We start from the raw sequence: 22,728 nt of genomic DNA, 5'->3' as shown, positions 1-22,728 counted from the left end.
TCTTGGGACAGCCAGGGAGTGAAAGCAAACTGACAGCTACGTTACGGTTAAGGTGAAAGTTACGCAGAACTAAAACACCCCTAAACGTTAGCTCAAGGTGCTTTTCAAGAACATCTCCAAATTTTAGCACCGCTTTCTTTTATACCTCACAATCATCAATGCTAAACTAAGTGCATGTCAAATGTGCCTGAACATAAAAACCTCTATTGTTGCTTGATTTTAATAAAACATTTCACAACCCTAAATTAGCTTGCACAATATATGTATATGCAGAGGTTGAACTGGGCAAGAATGAAGTAGATAAATACATTCATACATAAAAAACACTTAGCTAAAAAATACGCAAAATGTGCTCTGATTGGTCAGCTATCCAAAGCATTGTGATTGGCCGAATACCTCAAGCGTGATCAAAATGTTACGCCCCTTACCATATCGTGATGCCATGACCTGACTCTGTGACACAAAAACAATAAATGAGCCATTTGTTGCATCCAGTGGGGACATAATTACTGATTATAATTACTTAGTACTGTCTTTTTACGCGTTGCTTTGCGTCTCGTAAACATGACCATGTCTGTATTAGTGATTGGAGAAATGACAAGCATTACTCTAATGTAATCTACTTTTAATAGTAAGTAGCAGGTTGTTTCAATAAGAAAGCATAACTTACTTAAAGGGTGTGAGTCAGAAGCGCCAGACTGTCCTTGCAGAGCAAAAAAGTGGGGCCATGTTTAAATGAGCCATTTTAGTTCATAACTTTTATAAAGAATATCTCTTTGGTTTTGAAACGTTGTTCCTTGCAACTTTAGGGATCTTACCTATGCACTATTTGCAACACTCCAAAGGGAAAGGAAAACACCCCTTTAACACCATAGATCTATATGATACAGTTAAATAGGACCAGTATGTGAGGGGTATAAATACATTTTCTTAAAACAGAATTAAATATTTGAATCAACATCAACACCATCATGTACAACTTTGCATAAGCAAATGTACTGAGTAAGAACGAAGAAAATAAATACAACTCAAATTATATTTCTCCTTCTCTGACAGTGATACATTAAAGACTGACTGATACAAGTATGTGTCCTGACTGGTACAATCAAACGTGCCTGTCAAGTTTTTTAAAACCACCTCATCTCACCCAATACAGGCACACTCAACACATCTTGAAGGGATTCTGCTAAGGTAACAGTGAATTATATATTATATAACTGTGCATAGAACAAATCTTTTCTATGTCAGTCTCCTTCCCTTTTTTATTTTTTTTTTGTAGGATGAAGTCACGTTTGGGTAGATTATGCATAATTTACTTTGTCGTAAATGTGTGCGTGCGTGCGTGTGTGTTTTCAGGCTTCTGTCTGACTCACACATACACAACATCAAATATTACTACAACTCCATGCTTGTTGAGCTTGCTGGCTTGCTTTACAGGAACGTTCCAGACAGTCAGGATTCTGGCAGCGTTTGCCCTAATCCTGACGGACATATGCCAGATTGGACATGCACTATGTACTTGTATAGCTTGAGAACCAAAATGTCCCCAAAAGTGTGCTAAGACAAAACCTTCCTTAGGAGCTTTTAGGGCTGTCCTCATTTGGGAAAAAAATCAAAATAAATAAACAAATGCTAGCACTAAACACCACGTTTAATATATATATGTTATTACGAACTAACAATAAGCAACATATTTAGAGCATAAATCTAGTATTAATTATTAATTCATGTTGATTCATAATACATTAATATACATTTATGCAACTTGAAATGTTGATCTTGAATCTAAAATAAAAAAGCATGTTAAAAAGTGCATAAAATCTAAATATTAATGGGACCATGACTGTATAATTATAGTAATTAGTAGTAGATAGTAGTAGACTGTATAGTATCTATATAAAATTAATATAGTTAGGAATTTTTTAGTATTGTGCAAAAATATATGTCAATCCATGCATTTTATTTAATTCGGTGTCAGTCAAAATGTAACTTCGTATAAAATCAATAGAAGTCATATTTTGGAAAAGACCTAGTCTAGATTTTGTTATACTGCAGTACTACATATTTTGATTTTGGTGTGTGTGGTTGTATTAGTTTTAGTTTTTTATTTATTTTTTATATAATTTATTCATTTTATTTATTTTGATAACACTTCAATTCGATAGTCCACTTCAGGCCTTCTACTAACAGTAAGTAAATCTGCAACTAAATGTTAACTAGCAGCACTAGTACTTAGAGTACTAATATAGTGTCTTCATAACTTTTAACACTTTATTTTGTTGGGTCCACAACATACAACATATTGACTGAGAAACTTTATGATAGTATACTTTATGACATATATGACAACTCACTCTACTAAACCTAACCTAACAGTCTCCTCTGAGAGTTAGTAGACATGTAGTCGCAAATTAATGGGAATTAGCTGACATATCGTTGATATGTTACAGTTACAGAGTTAGTAGAATGTCTAGAACAGAAGATAAATGTAAAGTACATGATACCATGGTAACATGATGATAACAAATGTGCTTGCGTGTGACGTTGCATGACATCCCTCTCAATACCAAGGCCATGCAAATCCCCATCTCTGATCCAAGGGTACTCTAAAGCCCCTGGAGGCTGCAGCACAGACACATTTATTAACATACATCACACACTTCACAGCACAAATCTGAGTGCTCAGAGTCTATCACTGGATACACAGAGGACCTCCATCAGAGCGGCCCCACTCTCCTCAGCTGCCTCTGTACTTTCAGTAGATCACAGTTATTACCTCATTAAGCGCCTTACAAACAGACCTCTTCAAAACTCCTCAGGGTTGGGTAATCATACCACTTTATGTGAGGTGTCAGTGGGAAAACTGGGGCAATCCCGCACAATAGTGTAACAATATAACCATTTCACTGTACCACTGTCACACCGCAGGAGTTATTTCCCATAAAACTACAGGGAACCACATTTTTTGCATATTCTGCTATAGAGTGGATTATGTGGCCAGCGGGGTTGCCGTAAATGCATAAGTGAGCACGTTAAAGCTCCCTGCAGGCACTAGTGAACATTCCAGCACCAGAGTGAATTTCAGAAGAAAATAAAACTGCTTTCAAACAGGTTTCCGAGTGTTTTAAAGGGTTTTAACATGCAGAGTAAACCCTCTCTGCTACAGCCATCAATAGTTTGCAGCAAAACCACAGCCTTCAACAATAGCTCTGTGTAATAAAAGTAACAGCTATTTAGACTATTTATTTGATGAATATCTGTCAGTTAGACTAAGGAAGATTGAGTTTTGGAAAGCACTGTAAAAAGAGAAAACAACTAAAATGTAATCCCCTTTAATATATGAACAACTTTAGAGGTTTAAAGTCTGTTCATACAACAGCTAAGGGGATCAACTCACAGTTTCTTTACTTTTTGAAGTTTTATTAAGCCACGTCTGGTCATTAACTTTCTACTTTTCTGCGCATCATTATGCAAACACATGAGGAGAGTTCTCGGCATGAATGACCCATGACTGTGCCTCTTCATTTCACTTCAGGACGTTAGGAAATAAAATTTTACAAAATGTGGATGGCGATAACTGTGACAAGATGATTGACAACTTAGCTGTAAAGCAGTAAAGTCGGCAAAGCAGAATGTCCCAAAGTTTGTCCCCTATTTGTCTCTGCTACACACTTTTACAGCAATGAATCAGTTTCACTACATGACTTTTTACTGTATTGGTGATCAAATACCTACCTGGTCTCACGGCATAAACAGACCTTGGTGCACCTTTAGGTGAGACAGTTTCCAAAAAAAAAATTAACACTAGAGGCAGTAAAACTCTGACACCTTCATTCCTTTTCATAACAAATTTACAGAGTTTCGATTAATATCGGGGTATGAATTCAAAACAATATTAATATCATGGGATATTTGAAAACTGATGTTTTTGAATATTAGCATTACACATATCCTGCTTCATATATTTGGGTTTTCATAGACAAAGGTTTGTTTGGTAGCTCACAGAGTATGGAGATGTACTTAAGTGGCGAGGAGCTCCGGTTTAAATGCTGTGTAACTTCAGTTCAGAAAGAAAACTTGCAGTAAGGCACAAGAAAAATGATGTTGCACAAGCGCACAGAGAGGTCCATATTTTTATGAGACCAGGTTGTCAAATAAATTCTTTCAAAAAAAAAAAAAAAAAAAAAAATTACAGACCCTTTATAACTTTTCAATGGAAGTGTATTTTAGAGATGTTTATCAGGTAGTAAACAGCAGCTTAAATCACTTTGGTCTTCAGCCTTTTTCTTGACCCTTTGCTTACTAAATGAGCCAAAATCAACTGTCTAGTCTTCGTACTTGACCTCATGTCACTGCAGCGCTTTGAAAATATCTGCTGTCCCGGCTCCACTGCACATCTTTAGCTCTGGTACATCTTCAAATGCAATGAGAGGATTAGGGGGGCGCCCAGAGACGCAGAAAGTCTTTTCTAAACTCAGCAGTACTGCAAAGCTACTCACCCTGATCTAGAGAGCAGCGTCACATTCACAAGACATTAACCCTAGGACTAATTGAATGTACGTTCCTCTACAGGGTGCACCATACAAGGATGATTGCAAAACATTTACAGAGGTAAAAACAGTATTCCATTTTGTGCCTATTCTGCTGATTTACAGATGACTCATATTAAATCTATTATTATTATTTTTTTTTTTAAAAGACCTCCTAGACAGAGAGCCTTCTGCTTTAAACCAAAGTAAGTAAGACTGGAAGATAAGGGTAAGCTAGTATTATCTGAAAGCTATAATATCTGAAATTTATAATATATAAATATAGACATGTAAATATATTCAAAATATATACTGCATGTATGTGTATTTATATATACATAATATACACAGAACACATACAAATACTATGCATTTTTGCATACAAAAATATTTATTTTGTATTTATTGATTAATCATAATTAATCGTTTAACAACACTAATTTCCAACTATTCAATGTCAGCAACAACTTCAGTAAAGGCCAATGCACACTAAGAATGATCATTCTAAAATAATATCCACACAAACATATGATAACATTCTCTTTGGAGAATTCTATTTAGAGAGTTTAGATATCTACTGCATCGACCTTTATATTTGGGTATTCTAAATTGCTGTCTGTATTTTTATTACTCATCAACTGAAAAAAAAGTACTGAAAGTAATTTCAAAGATATACTGTAAAAAAAAAATTTCAACTTAAAATAACTTGTTACCCTGCTGCCTATTTTTTTTAGTTGATTAAACCTAATTTTTCAGTTACTTAATGTTAATTTAAGTGACAACTATTTTAGCTGACTAAACTATTTTTTTTAGTGGAGTAACAAGTTTTTTAAGGTGAAACATTTTTACAGTGTACTGTTCCTCTATGCCATTAATGTTAAAGCTGTAGCGTGAACTTCCCTATTTTCATTAAAACTTTATCATTATAGCTACCATCCTTGGCGTCAGCTGTACTTTAAGCCATAAAGTGTTAAAACTCCTCAAAAATGTAGGCAATGTCGATTGCAATTTTTACACCTCCACCTGAATGAATGAACAGAAGAACTGCAGACATATTCAGCTCTACCTAAAGCTACAGAGAGACTATATCAAGTGGCCTCGTGGGCCAGAAAAAATAAATCAATGAGTGTTTCCTACGCAGATGAACCATAGATCCCACACCGTCCAGCGGAGGAGAGGAGAGCGAGCAGAGAGGGTTGCCCTGCTGGGGTGGAGGCAGAGATCGTCATTACATCACCTCTGTCCAAGCCACTAAAAACAGCTGCGATGGGGGACTGAAACACACACATGAACACCCAGCGCGTGTGTGGGATGATATTCTCTCAGCCTTAACCTACCGAGTGCATCCTGCAAACTATTACGTAACATTAACTACCCAGAAGAGAGTGGAGGAAGTCACAGAAAGAGAGATAGAGAGACAGATGCAGATATATTGTTGCTTGCATCTGAAGTAGAGGCAGGGGGTGGAGGGCGTTGGATGTGCGTGTACACTTCACTTGCTTAAAATAGAAGGAACTCACACGAAATATTTACAGCCAGAGTGCAAAAAAAAAAAAACTGACAACGGCATTGTTGGAGGAAAGACTTCCTGTGATGAAGCGCAGCATAATGACTCTCAGCGTGTACAATATAATTGGTTCTTGTGAGAGAGGATATTCCCTCAACAAGATCTTGTTCTCTCAGTGACTGTCTTTCTCCTGATGGTACAATGAAAAGTTCATGAATTTCTAAATCTGTTTTTCAATACTGATTGCAATGGCACTCGTGTGTGTGATACCAGCTCCAATTCGGCTCGCAACACCTCGCCTTCCCCATAATTTCAATATATTTTCTGGAAGTAATACATGCAAATTATAATGTGCTTCAAAGGTGTAAAAGTGTTTTTAATCATCTTAGATTTAATTATCTGTATGGACAAAAAATATATAAACAATCAATCAATAGAGGCTTTATACAAATTGGGCCAACTTTAAATCTTGGCATCAGTCAGCGGCTACAGGCAATAGAGAAAAACTGCTTTCTGCAGGCCAAAAATGTATCTGTTCTTTCCATCTAATGTTCTCACTTGTATTTCACCTTTTCTACCAGATGGAGGGATTTACCCTACGAGTCCTGAGTTGTGCTTCCCAGGGTGCCACAGATGAGCCAGATCTCTGTCAACAGCATCATTACACTGCTAAATTGCTACAAACCAGGTTTGTGCTCTTTTAACCGCAAAGCCCGGTGCTTCCTAAACAGGTCTGGTTGTTTTCTTGAGCAGTTGGCCTGTTATAGTCTCTATGTATCTTGTGCAACTGGGGTTAGCAGTAAAAATGATTTAGCTTAACAGAAATAACAGACACAACTATTTTCAGCATGAAGACAGACATTGGAAGCAGGAAGGAGTTAGTAAAGACTAAAGAGAAAGCAAAGCCATGAGTGTTTAAGTAAATAGTGTTTCATTAAAAAATGAGTAACTAGGTTAAGCCTACTTATTGGGACTGAAAAGAGAAGACCCAAATGATGTCCAGGGACCCTGTGGATGACAGTTCTAGTGTTATGCAATTAGTTGCTATCACTACATTATGTATTGGGCTACATGGGTAAGCTGCCCTCTGGATCATTCTGTACCTTAAAACTTAAGGAAATGTCTATTTCTAAGAAAAAGTTGACCTAGCCACTCAGAGCAGAGAAAACACTTCTCTTTCATAAGACATGAATGATGATTCACAAAGTCCAACTGAAGAAAAAAAGCTTAAAATAATTCCTGTGGGTGACTAAGGAATTGAAAGCAAAAATCTGAGTAAGCAACTCAGCTGGGACTGGAGGGTATTACATCATCAAAGCACTGATTGCAATTATTTAATCAAAAATACAGTAAGAACGATAATATTGCGATGATTCTTTAAAAGTAACCTTTCATATCATTATTGTTAATGTTTTAAACATTAGGCAAATGTGCTGCTCAGCAATTTTTTGGAACCTGTAACGATTTTTTTTCTTTGATTAGCTTATTTATTACAAACGAATTTCTTGCTAAATAACAATCACTGCACCGCCTGCTTCAAAAGGTATGGAAAAACTACCGAAGATGCCTTATATTAATCAGCCATTTTTGTAGGTTTTAAAAACTTTCTACAAAACGCACCTAACCATTTAAGAATCAGCGCTAAGGTGGGTGCCGTTCAGCTGTAGTAGGACCACATTTGGAATTCACCGCACAGATTCAAGCTGCCCGCATTACCATCACAATGGCACTTCTAGCATTGATTTAACAAAGCACGAAAATACAAACATTAATATTTCAGTTCGGATGGTGAATTGCAGCTGCAACACTGATTGTGAATGAAAGCGATAGCTGTCTACACATTAGACACAAGCCCTCCCTCACTGACAAGTCTACGGAGCACATTCAACCGAAGAGAGATGCAAAGATCAAATCACTCATATTGTATATTTAGAAGCATGAAAACAGAGCGGCTCTGCTCCAGTGAAATAAACCCCATTAGCCCAAGTACTGCTGGCAGACTGGCACTCTCAATCCTTTAATGCCACTCAAAGGGCTTCCTGTCCGGATACCTGCACCAACGAAGGCGGGAAAATCCGATAAAGCCTTGGAACGTTTGTTGATGGACTGACCATCAATAATGTATTCCACCAGCGCTGTGTCTGGCTCCTCGGCTTGCTGAGGAGCTAAAAGCCCCGTTGCCTACAGAGAGGCTCGTTATCTGTGGATGCAAGTTTCCGACAAGTTTACGCCTTGATGGCTCCACAGAGCTGGCGACGTGGGAATTAAGCCTGATACAATGCAACACGTAAACCAACGAACATTAAAAAGTCCATTTTAAAAGAAACATCAAAAGAAATAAGAAACAAATAACACCCTGCCGACACACACTCACAGCTGGAAGGACAAAAAAAAAAGCTTCTTCCCTTTCATACTCATTCAATTCTCACTCGCTTCCAAGCTCTCCTTACCTTAGTTGTGACAATACACAGACAATCCATCCTGAGCCAAACAGCTCAAGCTAGTTTTCCCTTCATCAGCACCACATTAACAAATTGAAAGAGGTGACAGAGAAGAAAGAGACTGAAAGGGAGATGAACGAAGGCACGGCTGGAGCTAACGCTGACAGAAGCGAGGGTCCTCTCTCTGCGCAGGCATGGTCTTGCCGTAGTCCTACAGCCCGGCGCTTGTTAGCGCTATCCGCTGCTCAGCCGCATGGCTGGGGCTCAGACTGCTGCCTCTGCTGCTGCTGAGATCACAGAGCATCCCTCCTCCTCTGGAGCTCGCCGCACACGCGCACACCCATGCGCGAGAAAACAGACGCGCTCGCCCCTCGCAGACGAGAGAGCTGGGAGAATCTGCGCTACGATTGGGAAAACAGCTATTGTACTCACTGAGAGTTTAGATTTTTCCTCCTTCGGTTGTTTGAGGCAGAGCTAAGCTGATTCCAAGCCAGCTGTGCAGATAAATGAAGTGCAAGAATGGGGAGTTTGGAGGGTTTAAGAGAGGGGAGTGAGTAAGCAGTTCACGCTGACCTTGACAACATCAATCAGGGTTTATTTTGGGGCGTCTTGGAAAACCACTGAACCGTTGGTAAGCTCAAGTAACCTGCCTTTTAAGTGCACGGGGCTAGCGAGCAGACTCAAGACAAAGAGGCAGCCGTCACGGAGAGGGAACTGCAGCAATGCCTCAGCAGAGATTGGCACATCAGGCCTGATGCATCACACATCTGTTCTTTATATCAAGACCTTCCTCGGCACTTTAAATGAATAAACAGAAAAGCTGCTTACTGAAGGCATAAATAACAACCATGAAGTGTTTATGTCATGTGGAAAATAAATAAAACAGTCTTGAGAACAAAATGTGACCACAGAAGGGGAGATTTCGATCTTTAGAGGATCGTGGACATTTATCAGTGTAGATAGGAATGAGAACAAAAATAGATTTGGGGTAAAATTCTTTACTTCAGTAGAAATAGATCAAATTACTTCATAAGTCAGCCTATTACTAGTTAAATGCAAAGTTTACCCCAAAATGGAAATGTTTTCATTATTTACTTACGTTTTTCCAATCCTGCATGACTTTTTTTAACGCAGAAAAAATATTTTGGAATAATTATAACAAAGCAAGTAAAACCTAATAATGAAATGTATGAAGTATAATATTAATTTTATAGAAATAAAATATGTAAAATTATAAAAGAGCTTCAGGTTTTCTGTGTTTGTTCGTAGCACTATATAACAATAATAATACTAAATAAATTCTTGAATGAATCACTGAATGAATCATTTAGTTAAATATGTTGGGGAACCCTTTGAAAAATTACATTATACACCTCAAATGTAATTAATTCAAACTTAATCGATCAGTAAATTAATCAATCCAATTAAATCAAATGAAAACAGCTTCTTGGGGGGAAAAAAAACAATATACTGAATCAAAGAAACACTGCTATTGCATGTCTAAATCTCTGTTTAAGGAGAAAAAAAGAGCGTCCACTCAGCATATCTGTACAAATACAAAAACAGAAAAGGTTCTTATGCGAGCATCTCCAAGCACTTAAAATTCCAGCTGATGACCACGGGATTGTCTGGAACGGAGGGGTAGTTATCGAACTAACAGCTGCATTACTACCCAGACCTGCTATGTTTCTTGTCTTGCTCATCTTCTCGAGTCTTACCTGCTGTCTGTACACCGCGCGCTCCTCCAATTCCAGCTCCTCGCAAAACAGCACCCTGATCATGGCTTTCATTCTGCATCTAGCATCTCAATAGCCTCTGCACACATTATGTCTATGTCTCACACAGACACACACACACACACTAAGCCCTTCAGCAGATGGGCCTCAAAGCCGCTTTGAGTGATCACATTATAGACTGAGTGCTTTAACTTCCTCTCCACAACACTTTCCCACAGACACGGGGGAATAATTAAGAAACGAGGTCGTCAGGACATTGAGACGGTGGCTCTTACGCTCAAACGTGAACTTGGCAAGGGAATCTTTGTTTTAGTGCCAAGATCTGTTTTGTGTTCTCCTTGCATGAACTCTCAGCAAACTATTAGCACTGTCCACTATGCTAACAATGGCAACCCTGTTTTCAGAGGAGAGGACTCGAAAGTTTACAAAATTTACTAAAGGACTAGTAATGAAGCTCTGAATAAGTCTATTGCAGGCAAGATAAGCTAAAATGTAATTAAAACATTTTTTAATGAAACACAAGCTTGTAGCTGCTCTTGGCTTGTATTTTCATATGCAAATTGGGTTTTGTGTCTAATGTTTGCAGCAAATGCGCCCCGTAGCAAAAATAATTCAGTCTTTTTTTTTTTAAAGAAAACAACACTTTTATTCAATAGTAAAGTCTTTTATAATGTTACAAAGATTTATATTAAAAATGAATGCTGCTATTTTTAAACTTAATGCTAAAATAACCCTGAAAAAAGCATATCACAGACTGTATAATATATAAAGGGAAAAAAAACAAAACAACAAATTGTATTATTATTATTATTATTATTATATTTATTGTATTTTAATCATACACATGCACATAATTTTTTTTTACGGTTGATTTTCTTTGTTTTAGGCATAATCCTTAAAACATTTTGATCAATGTATGCAAGAAGACAAAACTATATGTCGATGGGGCACGAAAAATTCAAAAGATATGTTATACAAATTACATTTATTTTGTTTAAAAGCTGTTTAAATGTGACAGGAAATTATTTTGGCAGTGCACATATTAGTCTAAATACAAATCAACTGATTCTGAAAAGTTGTTACGTTCTATAAAGCACTTTCTTAGTAACTACTAAGAGTTTAAGCTCATCATTCAGACCCTCTTTATCCTCATATCACCCATGCCCGGGTCAGCAGGACAGACCCGCAATCCACGCTACATGTTTTTTTAATGAGAACAACGATACACACAAAGAAAATCTCCTGGGTAAGCAAGATTAAGACTTTTTATTTTGGCCTGAGGCTTTGTGTCCACAACTCCCTCGCTATTTCAGCGTAAGCTCATTTTCTATGGATGACTCTGATTTAGCAGGACACAACATCGCAATCCGACTCGACAACAAAGCTATGTGCATTGTGTGTGTGTGTGTGTGTGTGTGTGGGACTGTACGAGCACCTAGCGCTCGGAGCAGCTGTAAACGATTGCAGACGGCACACCTGCGGGCAGTGCTGCTCTCTCATGTGTGGGGACGGGACATCTGGTAAACCAGCAGCGACCTCAAGACGTTCAGGTGTCCCACTTGAGAAACAAAAGAGGGAGTCGACGCAGATTCATTCAGAAAAAGCCAAAGCTCTCATTTCGACCTCCACCCTCCTGTCTGGACTTTCACAGATCTATTCTTTCTGTATTATTCCAGCTATATTTGGGTTTGTCTTTGTGCCTGCCTATAATTGGCTCTGCCCTCTTTTCAAAAAACATAAAAGCCACAGATGTCTAAAACTCAGAGTCCTTGGTTCGGTCTTGAGTATATGTGGGTCACTCATCGACTAGCTGAAGGCTCATATTGGTACAAAGCACGATTGAATTTATACTGACACAAGGTCAGAGCAATTACACAATATGTTGCCTTCTATGATATGGGCTGTTATAGGTTTCCTTTTGAAATGATTCTAGCTCAGAAACAGGTTTTTTGAATAGAAGCATGTGCTCCTGCACGTATGAGTATTTCTCACTGCTGGGTAAATGCTGAAAGCATCGAGCTGGTTGAGTTAGACAGTGGTGGCAATTACTGGAGATCAACACGCCTCCGAGATGGGAGCTGTACTGGCAAAAAAGGCAGAAAAACAGGCTCCACATACACAAATACACAGCTCAAACTTCGATCCTAGCCACCCATTAACAGTGCATACAGACAAAGGATGCCAGACTCATTTTAAATCCTTCTGTTCCAAAGGTTTCCCCAAACCCTTTTGATTTTAAATGCTGAGAAAAATGGCACATCTTCAAACTTTTCGACTCAGACAAGGTAGAAGTTTTTAATGAGGTGAAAGCTTATCTTAATTTCAAGGGTTTTTTTTTTTTCATTTCTCTTGAAATTCCCAATGGAGCATGGAGTTTCCTTGCCAGATAGTGTAGAGGTAATTAAGAGAGCTTTTTTCCAGGAGAAGACGAGTCTCTCATGAACGCCACTGTCACCGATCAGCTCCTCTGCACAGATAACTTCCATATTGCATTTAAATAGTCGCTTTATTGTTCAGCCTTGGCTGAAAATTGGTCTTAGGTCTCGCTTACACACGACATAATACAATTCACATATCAGTGCAATTCACATAACACATCGAATAAATACTTAATACCTAAAACCTATATAAATACCTACCTAAAACATTTTGATTCCACCCTTTATTCAGAAGACTCCATTGCAAATGTGTTTATATATTACTTTAGTTGCCTTCAATGTCCTGTAACTGTGTCCGGATGGTAACAACTCAAAGACATACTTCAGAGGGTGCGTTATATCTCCAATTATAGCCAAAGCTTTCCTTCTAACTGCTATGTCATACAAATGTATGAAAATGTACTTTGAAATCAATCAAAGTTCCCAAATGCTTGTGTAAGTGTTTTCATTTTAAAAGTAAATGTATCTGCATGGTGTTGAAAGCAGATGTATAATAAATAAAAAAAACATGTACATATGTCCTTGCTTGTTGTAAACGATCAACCATATTAAAGTATCAACCATAGTGAGCGTAGCATCATCTGTTGCTCTTTGTGACTTATTCGCAAATTGCAAAAATCTAGGTGCTCTGATACATAAGTTTTAAGATGATAACTAATAATGTGTCGATGTCAAAGCTACTTTGCAGAAGTCTTCTAATTAGTTTGCCTTCTTTTTTTTTAGGATAATATGCTAAAATAAAAAATTATAATAAATAAGGATAATACTACATTAAGCTTATTTCTCAATTTTATTTTATAAAAATGATAAAAAATGATAAAAAATTATATTTATAAAAATTATAAAAATTATAAATAATAATAATAATTTATAAAAATTATTTTTAAAAAATTATAATTTACCAAATAAACTCTAAGTTAGCCAGACACTGGACTCGCGTTAAGGGATGAGAATAAAAACAATATTAAATTAATTTGCATTGCACATTTTTAAGCGTGACTACATATTTAACGGGAAATAATATAGGGTATTTATTGGTTAATATTTAGTGAGATGCCAAAATGGCAAATGCAAAAACTAAAATGAATGTAAAAACAGACAGCAAAAGCAAAATGATTCTTTCTTTAACTCTGGACCAAACTGACAAACACAGCAATGTGACAAACGCTCAATGTCCCTGCATTTTGATTTTGATAATGAATAGCTATGTTATGAAAAACCCCTCATAAAACCTCTCACTGTTTAATCGATATAGCACTTATCAACAGTCTGAGGCGTCCCTCCAAATGGATATAAATCATCCGGAAGAGGGAAGGAAAATACCTCTCTGCCCGCATTACTCATGCGAAGCTGGTGTAAACACTGCCATACGACAGTCTGTATCTGTCTGAATACCACAAGGAATGTTGCGTGTTTCTCACCTCTGTATTGGTGCTTCCTGCAGCAGGCTCTTCTACTGTCAGCTCCATGTGACTCTCTTCTCTCAGCTGAGAACAAAAACACACTCGTTCAGATAAAAAAAACACTCTCTCTAATGTCTGGTACATTCTTAAACAGAAAGACGAATATTGATATTCTTGATATCCATTTAAACAATATGACAATAAAATGAGCTATCGATGGTCAAGAGCATGCATGATATTCAGACTAAAAGCATGATTTTGAGTGCAATATCGCTTTTATGCATTATACATTAATGTATCATTTAAAACATTTTATCTGCACAGAATTAAGAATTAAGTTGAAATTCTGCTTGGAACTTTTGCTCACAAATAATATATAATGTATAAGGCAAGCTAAAGAGAGAAGGCCAGACTCATCAGTCTGAACTTCACAAACACAACACTTATATAACAGTGTAGCAGCACAGACGCTCTCTCTAACACACATGCACTTATTTAGTCAAGTATTGTGTACTTGTGTCCAAAGCTGCATCTTTTGAATAAATAATTTACGTTATGTATAATGTAATGATAATACATCATTGCAGCAGTCATTCCTCTTCTGTGAAAGATCCTTCAGAAGTCATTGTTGTTCTGCTTAATACTGATATGTTTTTCAGGATTCTTTAAATAACTGAACATTCAAAAGGACAGTATTTATTTGAAATAGTCATCTCTTGTAACATTAAAATGCATTTAGTGTAACGTTTGATCAGTTTGATACATCTTCCCTTAATGTAAGAATCTGTTTCTTTTAAAAGAAACGACAACTGGCAAACAATTTCATTAGCATAAGAAGTGCTTTTTTTAAGAAGTTTTTTTTGTGAATTTTATTATGTAATAGCTGACTTGTTTTATATGTCAAAGTTTAAATGCTGATGATCCTCATGTCATCACGGTGTCCTTCTGTCTTATGAGACCATGAGACGCTGGGATCAAGACACACAACTTACACAGAGACAGCTTCCCCTAGTGGCTGGATGCAAAAAAAATATATATATATATAATATATATATATGAGTACAATAAAATACAAAAATGAAATAAAATAAAAAAACTACACAATGAATAAAAACACCAATCAATATAGGAATATATAAATCACATTTCACACTTGAAAACCTTATATGCTTATTAGAGCTTTGTATTTAATAACGCAGTTATTTAAAATACATCAAGCTAATCTTTCCGCTCTGTTTTTTAATGCCATCCGCTGAGCAACAAGAATCTCGTCTGAGGCCCTTTTCAGTCCGGTATAATCTCGCTTTCTCAGAAAATTGGATTCATTAATCACATGAAGTCTCTACTACACTTGTACCATTTTATCAGTAGGTGTTTGACTGACATGTTTTATGCTTTTGTGAGTGCTGATGTGTCAGCAGTCCTGAGCAATGCTGCGGAATTCACCAGCGTCTGAGAAGACAAAGAGAACTGCCTGCATACAGCTCTGTGGAGCCATTCGTATTCTTCAGATATCTACAACTTCATTCACTGCCTTTAATTACACTGTGACAAGCCTTTCCACTAAACGTCATCACGGAACAAGATTGACAAGGCCTCAAACACATACGGGGTGCTTTTCCAGCTTTTCCAAAGAGAAAATTAAAAAAAAAAAAAAAAAATCACAGGATTTTGATTAATGTCTACATTATCTCCAAGAGCAGCATCACAAATAAATCTGGAAAATTAGAACATCTATATTTTTACTGTCTGTACAGTAAAACAACAAGAAGTCAGTGAAGCTACGAGAGAAAGCAGAGTTTTGTCAACTGACTCTAAGCTGCGAGATAAACCCTCCCTCAAGAGGACTGTCCTCTCTTCAACTGGCCTACACAACAAGCTATAGACTTCAGAAAGATCCAAAATAAACCATCAAATTACTTTTAGCTCGGACAGAACACAGGCTATTTTGGCATTAGGGACACATGCAGTCAGTCTCAGGCTGGCAGAGTTCTCTGAGGCAGAATGGGGCGTGGCCTCTACAACCTTTACTTTTTATTATAGAAATATAAACATATAAATATTTAAAAAATATACAGCCATGGCCAAAAGTTTTGAGAATGAGACAAACACTCATTTTCACAAAGTCTGCTGCTTCAGTGTTTTTAGATATTTTTGTCAGACGTGACTATGGTATAATAAGGTATAATTATATGCAATCATGCTGAAATTTGTCAGAATTTGGAGGTTTTTGTTTGTCCGCCTCCCTCTTGAGGATTCACTACAAATTCTCAATGGGATTAGGGTCTGGAGAGCTGCCTGGCCATGGATGCAAAATTTTGATGTTTTGTTCCCCGATCCACTTTTTTTAAGTTAGCGCTTTTGCCTTATGGCAAGGTGCTCCATTTTGTTGGAAAAGGCATTATTTGTCATTAAAATGTTCTTGGGTGGCTGGACAAAGTAGCTCTTGGAGAATGTTTTTGTGCCATTCTAAAAACATTTGTCTCCTAAGGTTGATTCAGCTGCGGGATCGGAGAAGCAGCAGTGCATAGCTTGCTCGGGAATGGCAGAAGTGTGTGAGTGTATCTGCATGCACATTGAGGCAAGGCCTTTTGGAGGATGTCCTGGTGTCAAGATGGGCAGCAAAGAGGCCACTTTTCTCCAGGAAAAACTTCAGAGACAGATTGATATTCTGCAAAAGGTACAAGAATTGGACTGCTGAGGACTGGGGGGGAAATCGTGAATACCCTTTCAGAGCGCTACCATCAGTCCTGTGTCATGCCAAAAGTAAAACATCGATGTGTGGGAATGCTTCTCAGCCAAGGGATTGGGCTCACTCCAAATGTTGCCTAAGAACACAGCCATGAATAAAGAATTGTATAAAAACATCCTTCAAGACCAACTTCTCCTAACTACCCAAGAACAGTGGTGCATACTAACGTATTCTTGCCAATATAGAAATTGTACGGTCCTTAAATTTGCTTTTAAACTTTGTTTCCAATCTCCTTCTGTTATTGTTTAATTCAATTTCCCATTTAAAATCACATAAACCCCCATCCTTTTATTTCTTTGAACGCATTTTTTTGTGCCCTATCAAGTTATCTAGTCTATTAATTTTACGAACTTCAATCATAAAAAACAGAGGGTGAATATCATCAGTATAGACAGAAATTCCTTAATTGAACTAAATGAAAGAAACCTCATTGCTGGATATCCCCGCTGTCTCAGACTACGACTCAATCCTGTATCGCAAATCTATCCTTTTGTTTAGTCTCACCTCCGGCGGCGTGGAGGCTGGCTGCGGACACTCCGTGGGTGAGGTTGAGTTGGTGGCAGTGTATTCCCACTGCTCAGCCATGTGATTCACCTCCACCAGCTTCTGCTCACAGCTCTTCTGAGAGTTCAGCAGGGTCACTTCATAAAACTCCTGAATATCTAGAGAGAATAGAGAGGGAGGTCAAAAACCGAAATAATCTTTAGCTGGCTGCAGCTGGCTGCAGCTCAAATTAAACACAGGCAATTTATTAGATTGGTTCATTGGCATTTAGATGAATCCAGAACAATAAGAAATAAGGGAGGGTGAGAGATTGACAGAGAAAGAGCAGTCAAACACATGCTTGTTTAGTTGGAAAATAAAAGCTGCAGATTTGAGCGGCAGCCATGGTACAGATTAATTTGTGTTTCTGGGTCAAAAAGTGTGATTAGACACAAATTCTAGCTAGCTTAGTCAAACAGACTCCAAGTCAAATCATAATGAGAAAATATGTAGGGCTTTCCAATAATTTACATTCCATAACTACACAAAACCTAAGCGGTTATTTACCTAAATATCAAATGTGTAGGAACATTTGAAAGAGGTCTTGAACTAAGAAATTCAAATGATATTTTAATATAACCTACTAACCTACCTAGTGGTCGTCGTACTTAAAAAAAAATTGTGTAATTTTCAATACTCAAAACTTTCTTGTTAGTCTAAAAACAGCTTATATTTAAGCCAGTCTACAAAAACAGGTTTTGGAATGTATATTGTAGTCGTATGCACGTACACACACACACACACACTTATATTGTTCTCTTGTTTCTATATACCAAATTTTCAGAGAAGATACAAAAGTCATTATGTTAAGTGATACTAAATGAGGTCGGAGGTGCTGTAAGCTGTATTATATTATGGGTCAACTCTCTTCCCTGCCCCGAGAGATGCTCGGCAAAGACGTCAGAGATAGCCAAATATTTAGACTGGAGTGCAAGCACTTGCAGTGACCATCTGGAGAGTTCTGATCTTTCAACCTGAACAACACAGATTTAAAAGCGACAGTTACATTAAGCCACAATGCGTGGTGGGTAAAAGTCAGCAGCTCTGCCGTGAATCCAGCCACCATATGCCATAGTAAATGCCACAGATCCTGCCTTGGAATGAACTAAGCTTGTGCTCTGAGATAAGAGATAAAAGAAAAGACCATTCTGTGTGTTTTGAGTGCCCGTGTGGAATGAAAAAAGATGACACAGTCAAAATATACAAAGCATTCCACAAGAATTCCACAAAAAAGAAAAAACTTCTAAAATGATGGATACTGTCAAAGACTAACAACCAGTAATCAATTTCTGCCTAATTACAATAAACCTATAAAATTAATAAATTAGCATCGGATTTAATATATATATATATATATATATATATATATATATATATATATATATATATATATACACACACACATATATATATATATATATATATATATATATATATATATATATATATATATATATATATATATATATATATATATATATATATATATATATATATATATATATATATATATATATCCCATGTAGCCTAACTTCTAATCTTTCACAAGTTTTATTTTTCATAACAGTAGTGGGTGAAACCAAATTCCATCAGTTTTTCAGCAGAGACAATAACTTTATGATCACTGTATGATGCATTATGATGGTAGCATATGACAGGAAATATTGAGAATCTGCAGGGATGCAAACCTACGCTGAATACGTATGTGGGTAGTTTGTACAACATTTAAAACTGTAACTATACAACATCTTTTAAAACTAATCTAAATAACATTTTCTAAATTAGTAATCATATACGTACAGTGCTAAAGACATTTTTATTTAGAAAATACACAATTTTTTTTTTTTTTTTAAAATTATTATTATTATTATTATTATATATATATTATTTATATATTATATATTATTTTTTTTTATTATAGTGGGTTTGCTTCATTGCCATAACACTTGCTTTGAAAACTTTTGTGGTAAAAATGGTAGATTATCTCATGGCTGAAAAGACCTCTCAGCCAATCAGATTCATGGACCAGAAAGAAGAACTGTGCTATATGTCTACTCATCCACAGACAAAAACGGTTTTAAGCATCCAATCAGCTAACCATACTGCATAATAGAGAGGCTGCAATGGTGCTTTGAATGTGATAATGCATGTAAATCTGCTCGGGAGACAATATAATGTTGCCAAAGCTGTACTACAAAACAGGCATTTTCCACCCAACAAAAGAAGCATCTTTCAAACACAAGCTTGCAGTGTATTGTATCTAAAAGAGAGAATTAATTTACATGTAAATAAAACCTAATAAAAAGACTCCATTTGTTATTCCTCCTACAGATGCCTGCCTGGTCCAGCGATGCAAGTTCAACACATATCAATAACACAGTTTATTCAAGCATTTAAGTTGGTAAAAACACCAACAAGCTTACTTGAAATGTGAGTTAGATGCGTCTGCCTCTAAAGCTAAAAACAATACATCGAAAGTAAAACCAAAGATTTAAATGTATGCAAATCCCACGTCCCGTGGGTGACACGGTCTGAAAACCAGGGAATGCAAAGTTTCAACAATTGATAAACATAAACGCCAACACTATTATTAAACAAACTGTTAAAATAACCTATACCTGACATTGTGCGCATTAAAAGTGTTTAAAATCAGCAGTAATATCTATCAAACTTACAGAGCGGTAAAAGTCCTCTGTTCTCCACGGACATGATGTGTAAAGTGTCATCACTGAAACAGCGAGAAGTATTGTGTGTGTGTGTGTGTGTGTGTGTAATGCCAGATGCCTGATCTAACAGCATGTGAGCAGCCAGCTTAATCCTTGCACAGGCCTCCTGTTCCCAACAATTCATAAAATGACCTTACACCCTCACACACAAACAGAAAGAACACAGCTTATCATTATTTCAGACGCTTTCGCTTCGTTAGTGTTTAAAGCTGTTTAGCGCACTCAAACATGCCCCTTTTTCACCCCAGAAAGCCTAACAGTGACAAGTAGTCTCTACTTATACATGCATAAGATCCAAGCAGGTGGCGACCGATGAGGTTTGTGTGTGTGTGTGTGTGTGTGTGTTTAGCTGTGAGCTGGACCAGAGCAGCTGGGACAGTGTTTAAGACAGTTGAACTCAGGCCACAGAGCTGAGCCTATGTGGACAGTACCCAAGCTTTCTGATCACTGTATCATCAGCATGTAACAAAAAAGGTAATAAGAATTGTTTGCCGTGCACCAAATATTAGAATCGTGTGACACTGAAGACTGGAGCGACGCATGCTGAAAATTCAGCTTTGGAATCACAGGAATAAATTACATTTAAAAACATTAAAGTAGAAAACTACTGATGCTACATTTTACTGGGAATTCGATTAGAAATACATGAAGCCTTAAGAGACTTATTTTAAAACATTACTAAAAAGTGATTCTGATCCCAAACCTGAGAATGTTACTGTTATGTCAGCAATTCGCCACCTTGCATTTGGCATCAACATTATGCATTCATTTCAAGCAGAGCAGCGTGTTTTAGCAGATGGCCATAAAAAGTCTTGTTGGGACAAATCTGTAAAATAAAAGGCTTGTCATCTGCTAATCGGGTATTATGAATCTGTTCAGATGGAGTCTTGACAGCACACTGGCTTTCAAATCCCTTTGAAACAATTATTACACAGCGGACGGCTTTCGGTTCATATCTCAACTAGAAAAATTATTAACCCCGCTTTCATCACTGAAAATTATGTTTGAAATCTGTGATTAAACAACACGAAAATTATCTAATTTGGACTTTTGGACTCGCAATGGTGAAGATTTCAAAACTGCACACACAAAAAAAAACTAGTTAATTAGACAGCTCAGTCGGTTAATTAAACAAATGTGTTCAGTTATTGCAAACACTGAGACGCTCAAACCATGTTGGGCATTGCTGGCACGTTGGATAAGATCGGCTGGAACAAGCAAAAGTCTGTGCACCTGGTGCTTACTATTGCAGCCCAAACAATTTACAAGTGGGTGACAACAGGACAGGACTGGAAACAACTCAATTTACCAAAACACAGACAGCACACCCACAGACTACAGCTCACTGCTCATCTCTGTATATTGCACACATCACTGGAAGGCTTTCTAGAGCTATAGTAAGCGCTTATCTGATTATCTGAGAGATTCAAAAGATACTAAAAGTTTTCTTTGAGGAAACTCAGGTACACTTATTTTTTTAAAGAAATGAATGCTTCTACTGAGTAATAAAACATTAAATTAATCAAAAATTACATTTAGAATGCTACATATATATATATATACACATATACATATATATATATATATATATATATATATATATATATATATATATATATATATATTTATTTTTTTTTTATTTTTTGTTAATCATATGCCTCATATATTATATATAGCATTGGTAATAAGAAAAGAAATGTTTCTTCCTACCAAGCATATCAAATTAATAGTTCACCCAAAAGCATTTACTCACCCTCAAGTAATTTCAAACCTGCATGAATTTCTTTGTTCCAGGCTGATTTCGGTCACTATTGACTTCCATATTAATGTATTCCTTCTGTGGATGTCAACGGTGACCAAAAGAGCCTGGTTACAAACTTTTATCAAAATATCTCTGTGTTCATTTTTAGGTGAACTATTCCTTTAAAACAACTTCTGAAAGTTCATGAGACGCAGGCTGGAGTGACGATACTAAAAAATTCAGCTTTGCATCACAGAAACTATATTTAGAATAATATAAACATATTACTGTTTTACCGTATCTTTGGTCAAATAAATGCAACTTTGGTGAGCTAAGAGACGTCTTTCAAAGAAAGAAAAACTGACTCCAAACGGTGGCATACTGTACACAGAAGTATGAAATACTTTATTTTTTCAGCTGCATCTTGTATAACCATTAATATACATCAGAACATGCAAATCTCAGGGGTCCTTCAAGTAAATAGTTTAGGTGAAATAAAATGCACAACACAAAAAATTGCAATGATGTAAAGAAAATTAAGCATCAGATCTAACTAAAGAATGCAATGATGATTAGAGGTAATAAGTGTATCCATCTCCAGTAGAGCTGTGGGTTTAGTTAGGTGATCAGGTACCAGATTCAATGAGGAAATATCTTATCTGCTTGGTTTCCAAGGCAACCAGAAAAATTCATATTCATAATCGCATCGGTCTATGCACAAACTCCCTTTCTTTCCAACACAGACCAACCCACAGAAACACAGAGAGCACACACACGCTCATTCACACACTGCAGATCGGCAGCTGTTCCACTCTTATGTAATGGATGGATGGTGTGGGCTCAGGGCTGTAATCTCACTCCTCTCCAGGGAGTGATTATTCCAGCTCCTTATGCTACCCACCACTGCATACC

General features: G+C 36.8%; 1 protein-coding gene across 3 annotated transcripts in view; it reads right to left on the bottom strand.

Moving 5' to 3' along the window:
• The window catches only part of dlg2 (discs, large homolog 2 (Drosophila)), a 137,242-nt gene that overhangs the window by 103,912 nt on the left and 10,602 nt on the right, over positions 1-22,728 (bottom strand). Inside the window, exons 1-3 of one of the 3 annotated variants that reach the window (XM_043250937.1) lie at positions 20,025-20,041; positions 17,311-17,468; positions 14,073-14,138 (exon numbers count right to left, since the gene is read on the bottom strand). In XM_043250937.1, the coding sequence (XP_043106872.1) occupies positions 14,073-14,138; positions 17,311-17,391 (147 nt within the window). In that variant the 5' untranslated portion in view covers positions 17,392-17,468; positions 20,025-20,041. Of the gene's footprint in view, positions 1-8,486; positions 8,998-14,072; positions 14,139-17,310; positions 17,469-20,024; positions 20,042-22,728 lie in introns of those variants that run through there. The other 2 variants (XM_043250936.1, XM_043250939.1) reach the window with 2 other exon arrangements.

The sequence above is a fragment of the Puntigrus tetrazona genome, chromosome 10 (assembly GCF_018831695.1).
Source record: "Puntigrus tetrazona isolate hp1 chromosome 10, ASM1883169v1, whole genome shotgun sequence".
Taxonomy (NCBI): Eukaryota; Metazoa; Chordata; class Actinopteri; order Cypriniformes; family Cyprinidae; genus Puntigrus; species Puntigrus tetrazona.
The sequence above is the reverse complement of the archived record's forward strand: the minus strand, read 5'-3'. Positions and strand labels throughout refer to the sequence as shown.